The sequence below is a fragment of the Telopea speciosissima genome, chromosome 11 (assembly GCF_018873765.1).
Source record: "Telopea speciosissima isolate NSW1024214 ecotype Mountain lineage chromosome 11, Tspe_v1, whole genome shotgun sequence".
NCBI classification, from domain to species: domain Eukaryota; kingdom Viridiplantae; phylum Streptophyta; class Magnoliopsida; order Proteales; family Proteaceae; genus Telopea; species Telopea speciosissima.
In genome coordinates, this window is record NC_057926.1 from 37,206,381 (window position 1) to 37,226,847 (window position 20,467).

Genomic DNA, 20,467 nt, shown 5'->3' on the forward strand with positions numbered 1-20,467 from the left:
AGCATTCCCCTGAGTTTATCTCTCTCCTCCCCATATGAAAAGATACTTCTGCCCCTTTGTTTTGAGGAGGAGAGAGATAGACACATGGGAGTGCTGGTCTACACCAGCACTCCCCTGGCTCTATCTCTCTCCTTTCCGTATGAAAAGACACTTCTACGCCCTTGTTTTAAGGAGAAGAGAGATAGACACATGGGAATGCTAGCGTAGGCCATACTCCCAAACAAAAAACTATTTTCCTAAAATTTATTATAAAAAAAAAATTCAATGTGGGCCTATAAACTAAAAGCCCATTTAACCTGACGGAGTTCTCCAAGAAGTATTAAAAGGCAGCCTCACAAGCTTCCAAAATTAGCTTCAGCTCCTCCTATACCTCCCCTCTCTCACGCATGTGCATGTACCTATAAGGCCCCACATTCTCCTTTCTTTCCACGTGTAAACTCTAATCCATGCAGGTGTATGACACACTGACTCGTATTTTACAATATTCCTTCAAACAAAAAACCATAAAAATACCTAAAACCAAACCAGCTTCCCACCTTGGCCGATACCTCACCTGCAGCGGCTCAGCCACGAAACAAAAAACTTAGATTTCTCAAAAATAACTCCAAGTAAGATCCTCCTACCCGAGTGGGGTAGGTCCGTCATTTCGTCCCTGTCTGCGTGAAGCTGCACGTTAACCGTACGGACAGACGATAGCTGAGGATCACGATCAGCCACCAAGCCACAACCCATCTGTTGACATCACCAGTTGACACCATCCAACACCCAAAATTATAAAAATAAAAAATAAAAATATTATTTTATACCCAATTGTAATATAAGATTAATTTAAAAAAAATATCAATTAATTTTCTTCTTATTTAAATAGTCATATTTCTTCCTTATACATATAATCCCAAAATATTTCTTCTTTCTTCCCAACCTGTCTTTCTCTTCTCTTTTAGTTTCAGTAATGGAGAAGGAAGAATCATCTTCAATGGAAGAGAACGAAGATTCCGGCAAAACAACAATAACCCCAACTGGTTTAACCCAAGAAGAGTTGGAGGAATTAAAACCAGTCATCTTTGAGGTCCATTCCGATGCTATAAGTTCCGGCAAATGCTCATCTCTGTTAGCCCAACGCATATTTGCTCCGGCCGGAACGGTCTGGTCTATCGTCCGGCAGTTCGATAAACCACAAACCTATAAGCATTTCATCAAGAGTTGCTCCATCAAAGAAGATTCTCCTTCTCCGATCACCGTTGGATGTCTCAGAGAAGTCAACGTGATCTCCGGTTTACCTGCTGAGACAAGTACTGAAAGGCTTGATGTGTTAGATGATGAGAGAAAAGTGGTTGGTTTCACTAATATCGGTGGGGAGCACAGATTAAGAAACTACCGTTCGGTGATGTCGGTGAATGAGTTCAAGAAAGAAGGTGAGAAGATCTGGACCGTTGTTTTGGAATCTTATGTTGTTGATGTACCGGAAGGTAATACTGAAGATGATACAAGGATGTTTGCTGATACGGTTGTGAGATTAAATCTGCAGAAGTTGGCTTCCGTGACTGAAGGTTTAGCACAACACAGGTGATGTCTAGAAAAATTATATGAAAAAAAAAATGTAGAATGTGTTTTTTTTTTTTTTTTTTTTTTTTTTGGGTTTTTCTGTAAGAAGTTTGTTGTTCTTTGTGGGTTATATTTACAGAAAACTCTTCCTTCTTATAGAATTAACTGGTGCATGTCCTGAAATGAACATAAGTAACCAAGAGGGAGGTTTCTGATATTTTCCCCTATATTTTTTGTTTGGTGTTTCATATCTTTTGGGTTTGGGTTTGGTTTTTAGGGTTTTCTTCCTCTTCCTCCTCCTTCACCTTTTATTTTTTCGGTGTTTTTTTGGAGGGGGAGGGGGTGTATAGCAAATGTGAGAGAGAAAGAGAGAGATTCTGAATTGGGGTTTTGGGTTTACTTGGAGTGTGGAATGCAACTTTGCATGTTTATCTACAAATATTAATTTCGTCTTCCATCATCTTTGCTTCATGGTTATCTTTGGGGTGAAAAGAATTTGTTATTGATAAGGACTGTTTGTTAACACAAGAAGTAATTTTCATTTTCTGTTTGGAAACTCATTCTCATTTCTCAGCTTCTCAAAAAACAAAAAATATTGGAATTCTAGAATGAAGTCATTAGCACGATACACAGTGGTCCAAAAGATTTGTGGGCCATAACCCATTACGGCCCAGATGCTCTCTATTTTTATATTTTTTTTATATTTATAAAGGGAAAAAATTACCAAATTGGGGTTAAGAGTTTGAAATTAGGAATTTAGCCCTTGAGACTTTAAGTGGGAAAACATGATAGGAGGATGAGTTGAGGTAGCCGTGGAAGGAAAGAATAAGAAGGAAAGACAACTCGACCGTACTTCTTCTTCTATTTGGAACATAGTGAAAGTAGGGCAGGCAGGGCCAGCCCATTTCCAGTAAAGAGAACCCCTCAAAATTTCTGTTTCTAGTAAGGGTTAGGGTATGTGAGATGTTGTGTTCTTTTTATACTTTTGCCCATTTTTAGATCCAAAAGAAAAGTCACACCCTTTTGTGATAATCCAAGTAATAGGACTGTTCAAAGGGCATCAACCCTATAAACCCCATTTTGTATGGAATCTTTTGAGAAAGAGAGAGACAGGGGTGGGTGTCTTTGGATATTCTCAAAAGTTTTCAATGGGTCCCAAAGTCTCAACTCCCAACTCCCAACTAAGAAGATTACATGGTTAGAAATTTGAGTATAAAGGGTCTAATCTTTGATTATGGGCTTAGCCAATGAAAATGTGACACGTGTTGCCTCGATTCCAACTACATATGAGTTAAGATTGATTTGGACCGTTGGTTCTTGTCTAGATGTGCCCATGTCTTAGAAATCATTGTGAGTGGGACCCTATTGAACCATCCTTCATTATCTTGTGGGTACCAGTTTAAGGAGAGTCAAAGAAATGATTTGTTGAGGGGGGGAGGTAAGGGAAGGCCCATGGATGTGTGGCCCACAATTTGTTTGATGGAATCTTGGTTATATACTTTTTTTTTTTTAGGTAGAGATTATATATATACTTCATATATGCTGGCATTTTGTTTTCATAAGATGGTATCTACTTGAATAATATTTTGACCTGTTAGTAGTACTGTTCTATTAATTATGTGGTTTGTATTTACCAAAAAAAAAAATTTTTATGCGGTTTGTACAGTGGAGCTCCAATTATTCATGTTATTCTATTGGTTGATGGTGGGCCCCACTTTGTATTAAGTATAAGAGAGGTATATTATTTTTTTTGTACGTCTTATATTGGAGAGAATTGATTCTTATTTGAGGATCCCATGCTTGCATTTGGGAAATATAGAATGGGCTCATGTTCTCTGTGCCGCAGCGCAGTCTGCACCCAGACACAAGGGCCTACCACTCAGGGGGCAGTGTGATCATTGCGCCCAACCCCATGTGTCTGGGCGCTGCCTGCGCCCCGGCACAGAGAACATTCTCCCATATAGAATTTATATTTTCTGCCCAAAAGTTCTTTTTTTTTTTTTTGGGAGGGGGTGGGGGTGCAGTAGATAGGAAGTATATAGGCTATATAAAGCTACAGGATTACAGTACACTATAAGACTACAGGAGTACATAGCAGAGAAGTGCAACTTGAAGAAGCCATGAGAGAGCCTCTAGAGATCGGCGGGGGGGGATGGGGGAGAAGATCCCCAGTTAAGAGAGAGAAGTCGACTCCTTGCATCATCCACCAAGTTGGCATCGTCCATCCCTGTGCCGGCGTAGAAATATTTTTCGATGAACTTCTAGGCTGATCAAAGGATATAAGAACAGTTTCATGAAGGAATATATATATGGGTCGGTGTTTTCTGTCAGGAGCATGGCCTCTGCATGCGTGCGAGGGCCAATGTGAGCATGCATTTGGCATCATGCGAAGCAGGATTTCCACCTTTCATGGGGGTCATTTCGCCCCCCTTGTCTAGGCATGGGTCCACATAGAACTTTTCTCATATATATTTAAGTATATTGCTCCAAATTTTAGGACTTGAAGAATAATTTGTTCATAATGTGACTATTCTATGTCACTGTATTCTTCTTCCTTGGAAGCTAGCTAGCCCTAGTTTTTACAAACTATAAGAAGTAAGAAATGTCAATACATACCAAAGTCAAGTTTAGGAATAAACCAAAAATATTTTGAACCATTTCTAGTTTACGTGGTTTTTGATAACTAGTAATGGAGGTCCACTTTATCTGTTTCTTAGGCAATATCGATTTTGTTGTACATTTTTATTTAAATCTTTAAAATAATTTTAGCAGAAAATGTATATAAAGTCAATTTACTACTTAGTGCAAAATAAATTAAATTAATATTGTGTCCAGCATAAGTGTTGTAGTAGATGTGATATCCAAAATGTTTTTTTTTTTTTTTTTGGTAATGAGAATTTTTATTGATAAAGATGGCATGGAGGGCTCAAGGCTTCATTTCTACAAAGCTCACAAAGTTACAGAGTAGAACTAGGCCGTACTGTCTTACAAGCCAGAGACAAAGCCTTCTGGGCTAGCTAGAGAGTGTCCAATAACATTTGCATCCCTAAGAATAAAGGAAAAGTTACAATAAGAGAATTGAATCGAGATTTAAATGATATCTTCAACTTAAAATGTCATATGACATGAAAGATATATATACTTATAATAAGAAAAGACTATGAACAAAATATATTGATATATAGAGATAGTGATAAAATAGCTATTTGGGTATATATACTAAATATTTTTAGGCAATGAACAAATCAATAATCATTAGAAGTTTCTATTAATGCGTAAACAATTTAAAAATATTTTAAAATATGATTAGACAACTTCAAAGATGGGTTTGAAATTTCAGATTTTGCCCTATGTCGAAACCAAAATATTTTGATACAATTTGAACATAGATCTCAAAAATACAAGAAGACGCATAACACTTAAAGCCACAACTAATTTTATAAACTGATTTTCTATCTCAAAAAAATTTATAAACTTATGAGATTCAAAAGGGGCGCTGTTCTCTGTACCGCAGTCCGCAACGCAGCCTGCGCCTAGGCATATGGGGGTGGGCACAATGACCACCCTGCCCCCCTGCACAGGCTGTCCATGTGCCTGGGCGCAGGCTGCGCTGCGGCACAAAGAACATTCTCCCAAAATACAATGTCCATAAAAAAATGAAAGCTTTACAGCTTATTTCTTTATTAGCATTTATATATCTGGTTTAATTGATTGAATCATCAACACTGTTGTTATATTTAAAGTAAGCAGGTCTTTTAAATTGGTTGATTTTTCTCCTCAATGGTTATGAAATGATTCTATGAATTTCCTTCTTCTTAGTGTGGATTCCCTTCTACTCAAAAAGAGAAAGAAAAAAAAAAACTACTTTTTTCATAGAAAGCTCATCTTTAAAAGGATTAGTTTATGAATACAATTTATATTTTTTTTTATGTTGGTACAGACGATAGATGTATTTTAGTCATATAAAAATAAAAGGAAAAAATTATTTATAGACAATCCTTGTAGATTTTATTTATTTTTTATTTGTTATTGTTTCTTCATTTGTTACCAAAAATTACGAATGTGAAAGTGATGAGAAATTATTACCTTATGGCAAAAGTCTTTCTTCACCAATGGAGGATGAAGAATACCCTCACAATTAGTGATGGGCTGTCCAGCCATGTGTCTGTCTTTCAAACCCCCTCATGCCCTTGCGTAGCCTATCCTGCGCTCCCTATTGATGCATGCCACTAGTTTGTAGAAAGAAAGCGACATGCCCAACCCTCGCCCTAACAATGTTTATGGACCTGCTTTAATTTTCCTATAAGAATGTGAAAGGAAAAAATTTCTTTTACAAAACACCTTGACCTGCCTCTTGACAACTCTCAATTTGCAGGTGAGTATATGGACATATATAAGAGGGTACGAGACTAGATGGGAAGGCAAATGGTTGTAAATGAGGCTGATATTTTTGGCACGTGACCTTTTCAGATCACTTTATTTATTTAATCTTAAAGAAAATATCACCATGTAGGCAATGTGAGTATATTTTCTTACATTCTCACATTCTTTTCTTACATTCTCACATTCTGACCATGTAGATCTTACACTGACACTCACTTTCCTCTCGGACCATATGGGCTCTAGTTGACAAAATTGTTTCCTGCGTCGTGATTGATGTGGCATAGGAGATCCCCCCCCCCTCCCCACCACCACATACACAAATACGAGCTGCGTGGGAAACCCTTGGCCTTTAATCTTTTTGTATTGCAGATTTTTATTTGGTTCTTGTTAATCTTTTCCTTGTCAAAATACTTAAGAATGCTAGTAATGTGTACCATGAACATGCATGGTGTTTGGTTCAAGTTTACCTATAAATCTATCTATTTATCTATCTATCTATCTATGAATGAGGTGCTAATGTATAAGTACCCATTGTTGAATCTAATATCCATTTCAAGAAAATCTCTTTTACATTCATATATATGTATGTATGTATGTATGTACGTATGTATGCATGTATGTTATCATCATCATCAATGGCCATTTTCTGGAAAGATAATTTCATTAGACATTTAACTTTGTATCACTACCATTACGTTTAAAATGAAATGTAACCAAGGTGATGTAATGGATGATATTAATATTTTTCTTTAATAAAATTTTTCTTTTCATCAAAAAAAAAAAAATTGAAATGTAATTAATGGGGGAGGGTTTGCCTCGATGCTAGGGTGTAATAACGAGGGAGAGTTACGAATCGTCTATAATTAAGTGTCAATGCTAACTTTTTCCCGTGTCATATTATGGGTCACAGGCATCAGGTTGATGGGGGCCCGATGTTTAATCCATATGTTTAAGCTAGCGATTTTTTGACCACAAAGTGGTGGCGGCCAGGAAAGTCATTATCATAGGCACTCTTAACTAGTGAATAATTAGCAACAGACTTTTATTGTTTCATAATAAAATAAGGGAGGGAGATCGCTGTCAGGCTGTGTGGCCCCCACACCAGCACAGGCTGGATTAAGGCATCCAACATGATGAGATTCATTCATCCTTCTTATGTCGGGGCACAGACACCACGCAACCTAGTAATCTTCTTGTTTTCATTAAATAAATACAAAAAGGACTTAGACCTCTAACACAATCTTTCTATAGTGGGCCATGGGATGTGGGCCTAGACCAATCTTATGTGGTGAATGAGTCCAACAAAAGAAGATGGGAAGGTTACTTTTATAATCTAAGGCATTGTTATTGGAGGGGTCCCTCATCAGGAGAAGTAAGGTGTAAGTTTGCATGGGATAATTGTGGTTAATTAAACTTTCTTGGGATTTCAAGATACACTTTAGTTAAGGAAAAGGATGTTGGAAGAAGGATTCATTGTTGTTGTTTAGTTTTAAAAAAGGCCCATAAATCATGTGAACAGCACCAAATAAGGAACTGATCATGAAACTTAAGAGAGAGAGAGAGAAGAAAAGAGGTAATCAACTTGGCAAGTTGATGAATAAATCAATAAAGAAAGCAAAGTGAGTGAGAAAGAGAGAGATGGGGGGAGAGGGGTGATGAACTAATGAGTGATGAGATAAGACTTGGGGAGAGAAGAGGGAACACACAGATAAGTAAGTCTAGAAAGAACAGCTTTAGAAGGAGAGGGGGTTGGTTAGGTGGGTGGGTGGGTGGGTGGGTTTTCACAGAATCTTTGCCACCCTTTCTTCACTCATTTATTTTTATTTGTGTATTGTTTCTTTGGAAGAAAAGGAGTGGTCACATGCAATCAACCCAAGCGAAAAGGAAATAAGCTGACAAGTGATGGCAAACCTCCTTCTTTTTTGTGGATACCACTCTTCCATCCTTCGCTTTTGGCTTTCATATCTCTATATACATCTAGACTTTGTAGTAGAGAGCCCTGAAACCTACCCCTCTCTCTCTCTCTGACTTTTGAGGATTGCAAGCTACTATTAGTAGGGTGGGCACAACTTGTGAGAATCCAAGTGTTGAGAACTCAAGGAGTCTTAAGGCCCATTATTCAACAGAAACTTGTTGGGCCCATAACTGCAAAATCTAGCTGTTGTGAGTCTTGTGACCCACCAATCTTTCCCAATTCCCATGACATTCTTCTTAAGTTTTAAGGCTATGTTTGGTTGCACGGAAAATTAAACGGAAGGAAAATGAAATTTTCAAATTTAAAATGAAACTTCTGTGATCATCATTGTTCACATGATTATATTACTAACTTTAAATCATTCTATATTTAGTTAACAAAATTCATTTTACTTTGCATCAAAATCCCTTGGGTTTGAAAAGTAAAATAAAAATTACATTATAAAAAAAAATTATTATAAAATATAATAAAAAATTTAAGTAATTTATACAATCATATTGAATAATGATTATCAGAGTTCTCTCTTTAGGGTTTAAAATTTTTCTCTTGATGACTCCTGATAAGAGATCAGTCCTTACATGGGAATTATGAAATTTCAGAAATGCAATTGGTATATTGGATCTTTTATTTTTTCCAAATGTCAAAGAGTAATATCAATTTATTTTTTTCATGGAAAGAATTATAGGCAGAGTCCTATAAAGGAAACTTTGCCACAGGCCTATTCTAGTCAATCTCATCATTGGAAACGAAAATTTTCCCCTTATGGTTAGCCATTTGTCAAAATTTGGGTCCCACCTCCCTTGTATGTCCAACAATGTTATGACTTTGTCTTTGCAATTTATAGTTGTGGATTGAAATTTATGCTGATAATGAATTTTCAAAGTTTTCTTACCCAAAAAAAAAAAAAAGGAATTTTCAAAGCTTTATACATAATAGAGGAAAACTCCTCTCACAAAGGGATTTTAATCCTCTCCAATTCTCTAAAGTGTGTAGTACCGCAGTTTGAGGTGGAGATGTCAACACCTACCAGTTCGGACATCCAATAGTCCGAGCTCATTGATTTTCGTTTTTTTCTTGAGTCCAGCACCATTGGATATTCGTGCTACAAGGTGTTGACATCTCCCCCACGAACTACCGCACTGCACACTTTTAGGGAATTAGGGACGATTATTTTCCCTCACAAAACCATCATATCATGATCACCTTTTCACGAGTTTTTGCTACTTTCGTGCCATGTAAATAGTGGGCCTCCAAAGCCCACCATTGGATGAGTTTTAGAACAGCAGGATTAACCCACATATCAAATTTGGAGTCTTACCTCAATCAATATAGCTCATATTGTTTTAAAATGAAATTCCTTTTTGTGTTCTCTATAGAGGCAAGACTATCCAAATAAAATAGGAGTTCACCTACCATCCTAGGGTTTACAAACCCCTCCTAACATTTTAGTATGTTCCAAAATACCTTCTCGATACCCTTTCCCACCCTCTCATGCTCTACGATGATCGTGGAATCCCATTTACCGTGGGTGAAGAGAAACTCGATCCATTAAAAATTCAGTCTTTTCAATTTTATTTTGAACTGTAGAACTCCATGTGGATAATGATAGTGATACAAACAACTTGTTCATCTTACCAAAAAGAAAAAAAATTGTTCATAAAATTAGGACATTGAAAGGAACTATGAGTATTAAGAATTTGGACCATCCAAGGATTAAACCGAAGTTGACACTTGAGACAGCTTCTTGTTATCAATTAGCTTAATTACACAAAGGGGGTCCAATTAATAAATTTGTGGAATATAAAACCCAAAAAGATAAAAGAAAACAAGACAAACTAAACCAAACAGTTACTTTCCTTGGCACATATCCAGATTCATTGTAGGGTGAGGTGGGTCATGGGGTGGTCCTAAACCTATATATAATATCATTGAACCTAAGAAGTCACATACGTTGAAAAACTTGTGAAATCACCTGATCCTACTTTTAGTATCTAAGGATTTGGGTTCTCTGTAGTGCGATACAATGTGTAGTGTATCATCGGACGGTCCATAGTGTTTGGAGCCCAACACACAAACAGAATGTTGAATTGTGTGCCCAAACATGTGGGCCATGGAATGTGCACTACACTCTATATCGCGCTACACAGGAACCCAACACTCTAATTTTTGAGTCTCAAATCCCAATTCGCTCGGCCTGACTGAGAATTGTAGCACATTAATGAGAGGGAGAGACAAAGGGAGAAAACAGACAAGGGTTTGGTTAGAAGGTGGAATAAGTTGCCGAAAGAGAAATAAAATGGGAGAACTTTTGGCTTAAATTGAGGAAGCCCGGCCTCATTATTCAACATAATAGTTTAAAGAAATCAAAACCTTTCATTCATTCCCATCTGTCCCTATTTAATAGGTTTACAAGTAATTACAATAACTTCATATAACTCCCTACAACTTCTTTAAGTGACTCCCTATAACTTCTCTATATTTAGGATCTTCCTTCCCCATTCAGATTCGGTCTTGTTAGAAAGACCCTAATCTGGGAATGAATTCGTTCTAGCCTCTAAATCTTTCCATGTAGCTTCTATAGAAGTCCTTCCTTCTTCATAGTTGGCCTCAAGTGAAAACAAATTCTTACATCGATGTCCAAAAACAAACTGCCAAACTGCCCTACCAAAATGTCCGCCTTAATGTTATCCTTAAACCTACTGATGAAGCAACTAACTTAGCAATTGGGAGGAAGATACCCCCCACCACCACCATGGTTAGTAACCCTTCAAATAAACCAAAGGAATGAAGTGTTAAGTTCAACAAAAGAAGAACTAGAGAGAAACTCAATTCTCAACCCTAGGGGACATGCATACCATATTCATTTAGACCACTCGCATGAGAGGAAGAGATTCCACTAGACTCAACTAGGGATGTAAATGAATAGCCAAAATTTGTTTTCGTATCTGTGTCCGTATTCGTTTAGCACTATCCGAATTCGTCCAAAAGCTAAACGGATACAGATATGGATAGGTTATAGCTATCTGAAAAGCTATACTTACATGTAAACGGATAAAATATTCGATCTGTGTCTGTGTCTGTATCCATTTAGCACTATCCGAATCCGTCCGAAAGCTAATCGGATGCAGATGCGGATATAACACTATCCGAGCCAAATCCGATTCATTTACATCCCTCGACTCAACACAAGAGGCACAAAAAACACTTGAGGGGTTGATCGAGATCCATTTTGACAATACAGCTTTGATTGGAATCCTTGTTTGCAAAACACGCTAAAAAAATAATTTAAACTTGGGATGTAACTTGAGCTTCCAAAGGAAATGCCACCATTTAGAGATGTGATTATCTTGAGAAGGACATTGAGAAGAAAGAAGAAATTTAGCATGTAGGTGGGTTTTAAAAACGCCATCATTAGATAGAGAACTCTTTCGTCGATCCTCTGAGCTTGAGATATGAACTTTAACAATGTTATCAACAATACTAAGAGGAGATAAAGATGTAAGGAAACATTCCATTGGCCATGCACCAAAAAATCTCTATTAAAAATACCTCGTTACAGTCCATATGGAAGTCTCAAGGGATAATATGCTCCAGGAGGGAGGTGATCCAAGGGTCCCACCAAAAGAATTCTAGAAGCATTGACGTTCCCCATATTTCGAATGACAATATGTTTAAGGGAGGGTAATATACAAGCAACGCTATTCCAGTTTCCTGAACCTCCTTTTTCCATGACCTTAAGGGCAAAGATCAATTTATTAGCAAAATACTTTGCCTTCAAAACCCTTACTCAGAGAGTTGGCTCATCTGTTAAAAGTCACTAACTCAATTTCAAAAATAAAGCTCGATTATGCAAAGAGGTTTTACGAAGACTACGCTCCTCTTCGGATAGAGGTTTGTAGGTCATGTCCCAAGCAATCAAATGAGGATTCTTAGACTCTTCTTTGTCCCCACTCCAAAATTTGAGACAAATAGAGTCCAAACTTTTACATTTTTTAAGGGCAAAAGTTAAGCAAGACATAAGACATGCAATAATTGAAGCAAGAACAGATTGAATAAGCACTTTTCGACCTTCATAAGAGAGGAAGTTAGATTTTCAAAGAGCAAACTTACTTTGAACCATTGGACAATATGACTAAGGTCATTCACCTGAATATTTGTGCCCAAATATAAAGAGTCATGTGACATTTCATTAATACCAATAGGAGAGCAAAGATTTTGTCTCACATGGGAACACATTTTTACTCAAACACAACCCACTTTTTTGGTAGTTGGTTTCTTGACCAGATAGATCCAATAACAGGTCTGAAACAGCCTTGAAGGTTAGGAGATCATCCACAATGGCTTGACAGAAAATAAATGTTTCATTAGCAAACCTACTTTGATGCCACAAAAGATACCTAAATCACGGTAAGCAACAAGGACGCGAGACAACACCTCCATAGCAGAGATGAATATATACAGGTTCAATAGACAGCTCTGTCTAATGCCTCTAGTAGCCTCAAAGAACTCAAACGAGCTACCCTACAACTTAATGGAATACGAGGTGGAGGAAATATGTCTGTAAACCAAGTTACCCCATGTATCTCCAAATCCTAGGAACTTAAAAATAGCTCGGATAAGACCATGTTCAAGTCGATCATAAGCCTTAGCCATATCTAATTTGATGGGTACAACCCCCCCCCCCCTTTGCCTTTATTATGAGTAATGTAATGAAAAATCTCTTGAGTGATGATGATATTGTCAGAGATCTGCCGGCCTAGGATGAAGGCCGCTTGGAAAGGGGAGATGAAAGATGAAAGATGGCTCTTGAGATGATTACCAAGAATCTTGGCCAAAATCTTGTAAGAGACATTACATAAATTAATAGGTCTAAAATCTGACACATTTATCGCCTCTTCCCATTTGGGGATAACACAGATAAGAGTATGATTAGTATCAAAAGGAAAAGAGAAATTAGAGTAAAAATTACGAAAAAAGAAGAGAATATCGTTACAATAAAGTCCCAAAACCTTTGGTAAAAACAAGCTTGGAAACCATCAACCCCTAGAGCTTTGAAGGTCCCTAAAGTAGGGGTGTCAACGGGCCGGGCAGAGCTGGGCTTGCCCTTAATCCTAGTCCAACCCTAGGGGTATTAACCTCAGCCTAAGTCCAACCCAGCCCTGCTAAGGTCTAACAAACCCTCAACCCAGGCTCGGCCCGATCCTGATTGGGCAGGGCCGGGCCAAGTTGGCCATGATTAACCCTGAATTGGCCCTGATAAACAATATCAACATTACAAAATTTGCACTTTGAATGACAATCTTAAGTCTCAAATTATGGTCAAATAAGAATAGTAACTAAAAGAAAATTTGTTAGAGAAAACAACCAAAAACTTGGGAGAAGACAGAGAACCGCAGGCATGAATGCAGTACAGTCTTGAGAGAAGAGGCAAAACAGAGAAGAAGAAGAAGTGAGCAGAGTGCACTGGTAAGAAAAAAGAGATCAATGGATGTTATTCTTCACTACCACAGGGTATTGGTATTGGTATCAATCTTACAAAAACTTAAATTTTTTTTTATATTTTTATCTTTGTTTGTACTGATCCATCGATAAGATTGGCCAGGAATTGATATCAATCTCCACCAATACCTAGGGGTGTAAATGAATAGCCGAAATCCATTTCTGTATCCGTGTCCGTATCCGTCTAGTACTATTCGAATCCGTCCGAAACCTAAACGGATGCAGATATGGATAGGCTATAGCTATCCGAAAAGCTATATTTACATGTAAACGGATAAAATATCCGATCCGTATCCATTTAGCACTATCTGAATCCGTCCGATAGCTAATCAGATGCAGATACGGATATAGCACTATCCGAGCCGAATCCGATCCATTTACAGCCCTACCAATACCGATACAAATCAGTCAGATCGACCGATCCGATATCAATTCCTCAAACCATGGTCGCAGACTCGTAGGTACACACGACTCAAAATTCGTGTGATGCCTTCACCGTTGCGTCATGCCTGATGACGCCTGAATGCCTGATGGTCTTCGCACTGGATTAATGGAAGAGATATATGAGTTGGTGGGGCCACCTGTGCAGGTAATGTGGATGTATTAATCTAATGGCACAAATTGTTGTTTCTTCTCATCATCTGAACTACTCAATCGGGTGGCGTTTCAAAGATATGGCTATTGCTTGTTGGTAATGCTTCGAATTGATCTTCTCACACACAAGGTGTTTGGCTAAATGTTGGAAAGAAGAGGTCACTCGAGTCACATTCTTGTGGGACCGTTGCCTTATTCATGTGATACAATCTCCCTATCAAAGATTCCAAACGTACGATATAAGATTTAGTGTTGGGCTCGTTGGGGTTTTATATTGGGGAAATTGCTTACATCCACAAGATAAGAAAAATAATTACAAAGCTACCTATATTCACAAATATAGGTTTTGAAAAGATTTACTAGTCCTGCCCAAGAAGAAAATAGAATTAAACTTTCTAAGATACCCTTTGACATCACTTCTTTCCATAACTTAAAGGCTAAAGTTGCAGAGACTAGTAGAAGCCGGCATAGGGCCGACCAGGTGCTTCTCTCTTCATCCCTCTTTCACTCGTTAATTCTTTACTGATCCCGTATCGATGTAAAATAAATTTTAGACAAGTTAAGGCTAAAGATAAGGCTTAATAGCTTAAGGATGCATGAATTTCAATCCAGTGGCTGTTATTTTTTGGGATTGAGTTTGCGGTCAGCACCTCCCACAATAGGGGGCAGATATGTCATTTCATAGGAGGAAAGAAGAGACAGACACAGGGAGACGTTAGTATACGCTACAAAGCCTGGCAACATTCTTTCTCCCATATTTTTTTATGAAAAGGTTGTAATTGACCATATTACTCACAAATTCATGTCATTATCTTGTTGTGTACCAATTACAATCTTATTTTACCATATGTGAATATGAATTGCACTGTTTTGAAAATTATTTAAAAAGTCAAATCTCTTTGAAGAACTTAGACTATTAAAGAAACAAGGATAACAATTTTAACATACATAGTGGGTCATATGATTGAGATAAGATATCAAATTTGACAAATGAACCACAATCATAACCTCTCTCCCAAAAAAAAAAAAAAGAGAAGACTATCACAGACCTTTGGTTGGTTTTTACAAATTTTTATCTTAATATTCCTAACACTATACACAGCCAAACCATCCCTCCATATGGTAGAAATTGTTGTTGTGGCAGAAACCTTTTTCCATAATTTTAGTTACTAATCTAATAGTTCATGAGTCAATTTGTATACCTTCAGAGTGAAAGGAGTTTTCACTTAAAAAAGGCTTAACTAGAATTTGATTCATCTTAAGAAAGTTTCCCTTAGATGAATATTCAAAATCTTGAATATTATCCTTGAGGCTTTGTAGGTGGTCTCAATGATATATTGTTGGAACTCCAAAACAGTAACAGGGGACTAGTTGGACTACTTCGTGGTATTTGTTACTAGTTAAGCTAAGTTGTTTCTGTAATGGAGTGTTTTGATATTATGTTTGGTTTTTCTTTACCTCCACTCCCCCTTGAAGTTTAGTTCTTTCAAGTTAGGGAACATAGCATGCCCCTCCCGTCTAAGTTTGCCTAAAAGCAATTCAGTATCCAAGTTTTGAAAAATATCTTCTCCTTCCCCTACATTATGAAGTTATTATCAACCGTATCCTAACTATGTAACGCTGTTAAAAAAAACATGTAAAGACAAAATTACCCTTTTTAAAAATACTGTAGAGCCCTTTAACAAATTTAGCAATTCAGTATTCAGAGACATAGCCATGTGAATCTGTGATTCTTCTTCGTCTTCCTCTCGGAACACCAGTGGTTCCTCTGAATGCATCTGTAACTCCGCGCCACCCAGCCCTGTAAACCTGCCCCAAAATCCCACCATCACCACCTATTCCGCCTCCTAACCCCATACCCTCCCTTCCCTGCCAACTGCTCTGCCATTCCTTAGTTCCCTGAACTCTGATATTTCCATCTCAAATTCATCTTTCTTCAGTTCTTCTACTCTCTTTCTCTCTCTCCCCTTTTACCTCTCTATTTGTTCTTATTCTCACACTCTCTCTGGTGGGTCTTTCAGAAAATTAAAAATCTATTACAAGCGAAAAAAAGGGTTTTTTTGATTCATCCATAATCCTCCGATAGCCCCTGTTACTGTTTGTTTCCTTCGTTTTACACTACTAGTACCGATTAGCTTTTTGTTTAGTTGCTTCCTGAACCTTATCCTTGTTGAAACAGAGACCCATGGCTAAGTACACCCGGAATTTACTATTTCAAGAGCGAAGAACGGATCTAATTTTTTGGAGGATTCGTGTACTGTGAATGCTTCAAAGAGAACCCAGATCAGATTTCAGAGCTGAAATTGATATTGAAGATGAAAAAGAAATGGGATGCTGGATACCCCATTGCTTCATCAGTCTGAGACACAAAAACTGGAAATTGACACCATAGCCAATCGTGGCAGCCGTCGGAGAGATGAAAATAATAAATCAAAAAACAAAAAGAAGAATATTTTAGAAAGAAACCAATTTGGGATTCTGATATTGGGATAAAATTTCAGGCACTAAAGTTGATTTTAAAGGAGAGATCAGGAACTGGCACATGAGCACATCGGAGACTTAGAACAGATGCAAAAAAGCAAAAAGGGAAAAATTAATGGAAAGTAATTGAAACTACAAGTGAGGGTTTTATTTTAGAACAGGAAGGAAGAAGTAGGGGGAGAGAGCGAGAGAGAGAGAGATGGAAAAGAGGCAAAAGGATTGTAGACTTGCTGTACACAAATGCCACACTGCACCAAACCCGTCAATAATGTACTGTTTACTTCTAGGAAGAAGAAGTGGTGTTGATGGTGGTGCTGATCGAGGAAGAAGACAAAGAAGAAGAAAGAAGCAAAAGGGAAAGTAGGGGAGGGTAAAATTGGAATATACTTATACTAAGGGCATTTTGGGGTTTTATAAATTTTGTACATGCCAAATCATCACTTAATGGAGTTTTTTAACGGTTAGGATACCATTGATAGAATCTTTATAAAGTAGGGGACGGGTAGATATTTTTCAAAACTTGGGTACTGGATTGATATTAGGCAAACTTAGAGAGGAGGGGGATGATATTTTCCCATCAAGTTATGTTATAGTATTTAAGAACCACTTGACTTCTACAAGGTAACATAGTGTAGGCAGAAACATATTTTATATTTTGAGATTTCACTCCCATTTCCTCTGTAAGTTTGCATCTGATGCTTATAATGTTAAAATCTTATTACACTCCAAGCATCTTTTGGTATCTACTCTCCAAGTCTGTAAAGTTGGATATGCTGCAATGCCCAACATTTATATGATAATGTTGCAAGATATACTTCTCTAAGAAGCTATTCTATTGTTAGAACTATGAGAGAATAGCTATAAACTCTAGATAATACTTGAAACATTTATATCATAGCAGTAAAAACTCTGGCTTTCTTCAAACTATGCTGAACAGTTAACTGTTTCATGTACATTTCCTCTGATCATCAATTTGGATGTTGGACCTTCAATTGTCTATAGAGAACACTGTTTTGTCTGTGTCTGTGTCCCGCACAAATAATTTGAAGAGACCTTAATAAATTGATTTTCTAACTGAGCTCCTTCCATTATTGATTGTCTCCTCCATGACTACACATTTTACTCACCATAACTGTGGTATATTTCGCAAATGTTGTTCTTGTGCTTTAGCTTTTTATCCCTTATTTTAAATCTTCCCAGTGGTTATGCTTTGTCATGAATCCAGTATTTTTTTTTCCCCTAATTTTCTTCACAACAACACCCAACCCTGCCTACCATACTTGGCGCAAGACCGACCACTTTGTGCGCACATGCATCAACGCCACCCTCAATGAATCTCTATCTTCTCATATATTTGGGTTTGCGTACGACAAAGGAGGTCTGGGATTCTTTATCCCTACTTTTTCAACAACAATCTACTGCTCGAAAGACCTTCTTGCACAGTGAATTACAAACCATTGTCAAGGGAACATCTACTATCACCGATTATCTTCACAAGGTAAAATCACTTGCTGATTCTCTTGCTGCGATTAATGAAAAGGTTAAAGACTCTGATCTTGTCACCTGTACACTAAATGGGCTTGGATCCGATTACACTCCTTTCATCATCACCATAGAAAATGTCTCCCCCAGTGACTTTTTCTGATTTGAGGGCCAAGCTCTTAACTCATGAGCAACGATTGTGTTGTGGATATGGAAATAATGGATCTGTCCAGCCAGACCCACTTTCACAAACTGCTCTATTGACAATGGAATACCCACGCAAATCAAAGGGAAATGGTGGTGGACAGCACAAACAGATGCAACCCCATAATCCCTCTTCAGCCACACGTGGCTACAATCATCCAAATACACCATTCACTTCATTTAATCAAAAGCCTATCAATTCCCAACAACAGCCACCCAAACCCACCACTTCACCCCCTAGCAATGGATCCATTAAATGTCAAATATGTGCAAAGTATGGTCACGCAGCAAGCAAGTGCTTTTTTCGGTACTCTGCTAGCCGAAATAGTGCAGTTACTCCCCAAGCTCCTCAGGACACTCCATTTGCTGGTGTTCACACCCGATGGTCTCTACTCCAGAAACCCAATGGATTCCAGATATCGGAGCTATATCCCATATGACGTTCGATACGTCTCTGTTGCAACAAACTCTGCCTTACAATGGCACGGACCAGGTAGCAGTTGGTAATGGTAAGAGACTAAATATCTCCCACATTGGCAGTACCTCTTTACCTTCCTCCCCTACCCCATTATCACGCAATGATGTTCTAGTTGTGCCTGATATTACTAGACAATTGATTTCGGTTTCAAAACTTACCCGTGAAAATAATTGTTCTGTTGAATTTTTCCCAAGGGGATTCTGTATTAAGGATCTGCACTCCGGACTGACACTACTAAAGGGCCCTCTCATGGATGATTTATATACTCTCTCTGGACCGAATGTCCATTCTATGGCTTTTTATGGAGCTAGAATACCTGCTGCTGTCTGGCACCAACGGTTAGGACATCCATCTATTCCAGTACTTCATCAATAAAGGAGGATGATGATTTATTCACTATTTTTGGCAAGGAGCTCAATAATTTATGTGAGCCTTGTCAAATGGGCAAACATCATAAATTACCTTTTTCCAAGTCTAATAGGCAGTCTCAACTACCTTTAGAAATTGTTCATTGTGATCTTTGGGGGCCTACACGCCATGTTTCTATTAGTGGTTACAATTCCTATATTATTTTTATTGATGATTTTAGTTGTTTTTCATGGTTTTATCCACTAAAGTGTAAATCTGATGCATTAGCTTGTTTTCAACACTTCAAAACCATGGCCGAAAATGTGTTGTCCAATACAGTGAAGTACTTTCAAAGTGATGGAGGGTTGGAACTTGTCAAAGGTGCTTTCAAGGCTTATTTAGACAATTGTGGCATCGTATCACGGGTCTCATGCCCTCATACCCCCGAACAAAATGGGGTCTCTGAAAGAAAACACAGGCATATCACTGACATGGGCTTAACTCTACTTTTTCAAGCACACATGCCTAAAAAGTACTAACTAGAAGCATTTAACACAGCAGTTTATCTTATAAACCGTCTTCCAACACCAGTATTGCAAGGACGGTCACCCCATGAGGTTCTATTCAACTCAAAGCCAGACTACTCAGCCATGCGGGTTTTTGAATGTCAGCACCATCCTAATCTCCGACCATAGCGTCAAGATAAGCTCAGCCCCAAATCAAAAGCCTGTGTGTTTCTCGGCTACAGCATCTATTCAAAAGGGTATCATTGTTTGGATCTACAAACAGGGAAAGTCCATCTCTCTCGTCACGTAACATTTAACGAGTCCATTTTTCCCTTTGCAGCCCCCTCACCACAAGTACCCATTACACGCCCTCCCTCTACAATTACCCTTTCTTTACCTCACCCATCAATTCCAACACACCAAAACTCACCATCCCCATTACCCATTACAACGTCTGTGACCCCACCCCCAATTCCATCACCTACACCCCCTCCATCCACTAACCCACCATCTTTATCTACTCCATCACCACACTCCACCACCTAATCAATAACAACAAATGACCCACCGCCAGCACCCCCAACCCTACCACCGCCCCATCCAATGGTCACTAGAAGTAAAACTGGATCAAGAAGATCTAGAGTTCCTCTATCTCTTCTTCATAGCCGTCATCCCATTCCCCAAGCCTACACATCCATACGCACCTCCATACCCACTGATCCACGTACCTACAAGGCTACAGTGAAACATCCACACTGGATTGCTGCTATGCGTGAAGAATATGATGCACTACAGGCTAACCACACATGGACTTTGGTTGAACCCAAGAAAGACATGAACATCGTCGGATGCAAATGGGTCTATCGTACTAAAACCCATAGTGACGGATCCATACACCGTCACAAAGCCCTTGTGGCCAAGGGATACCACCAACAACCTGGAGTAGATTTTACAAAGACCTTTAGTCCAATG

At 38.2% G+C, this 20,467-nt stretch overlaps 1 protein-coding gene across 1 annotated transcript; it reads left to right on the plus strand.

Moving 5' to 3' along the window:
• The first annotated feature begins 927 nt into the window (after window positions 1–927).
• Window positions 928–19,697, plus strand: LOC122645948 (abscisic acid receptor PYR1-like). The gene is made up of 2 exons (XM_043839370.1): window positions 928–1,571; window positions 19,685–19,697. The coding sequence occupies exon 1, from the start codon at window positions 953–955 to the stop codon at window positions 1,568–1,570; it is 618 nt and encodes a 205-aa protein (XP_043695305.1). The 5' UTR covers window positions 928–952; the 3' UTR covers window position 1,571; window positions 19,685–19,697.
• The last annotated feature ends 770 nt before the right edge of the window (window positions 19,698–20,467 follow it).

Bases quoted from the DNA above. Each gene is read 5' to 3' on its own strand.
- LOC122645948 (XM_043839370.1), top strand. From the start codon at position 953: ATGGAGAAGGAAGAATCATCTTCAATGGAAGAGAACGAAGATTCCGGC.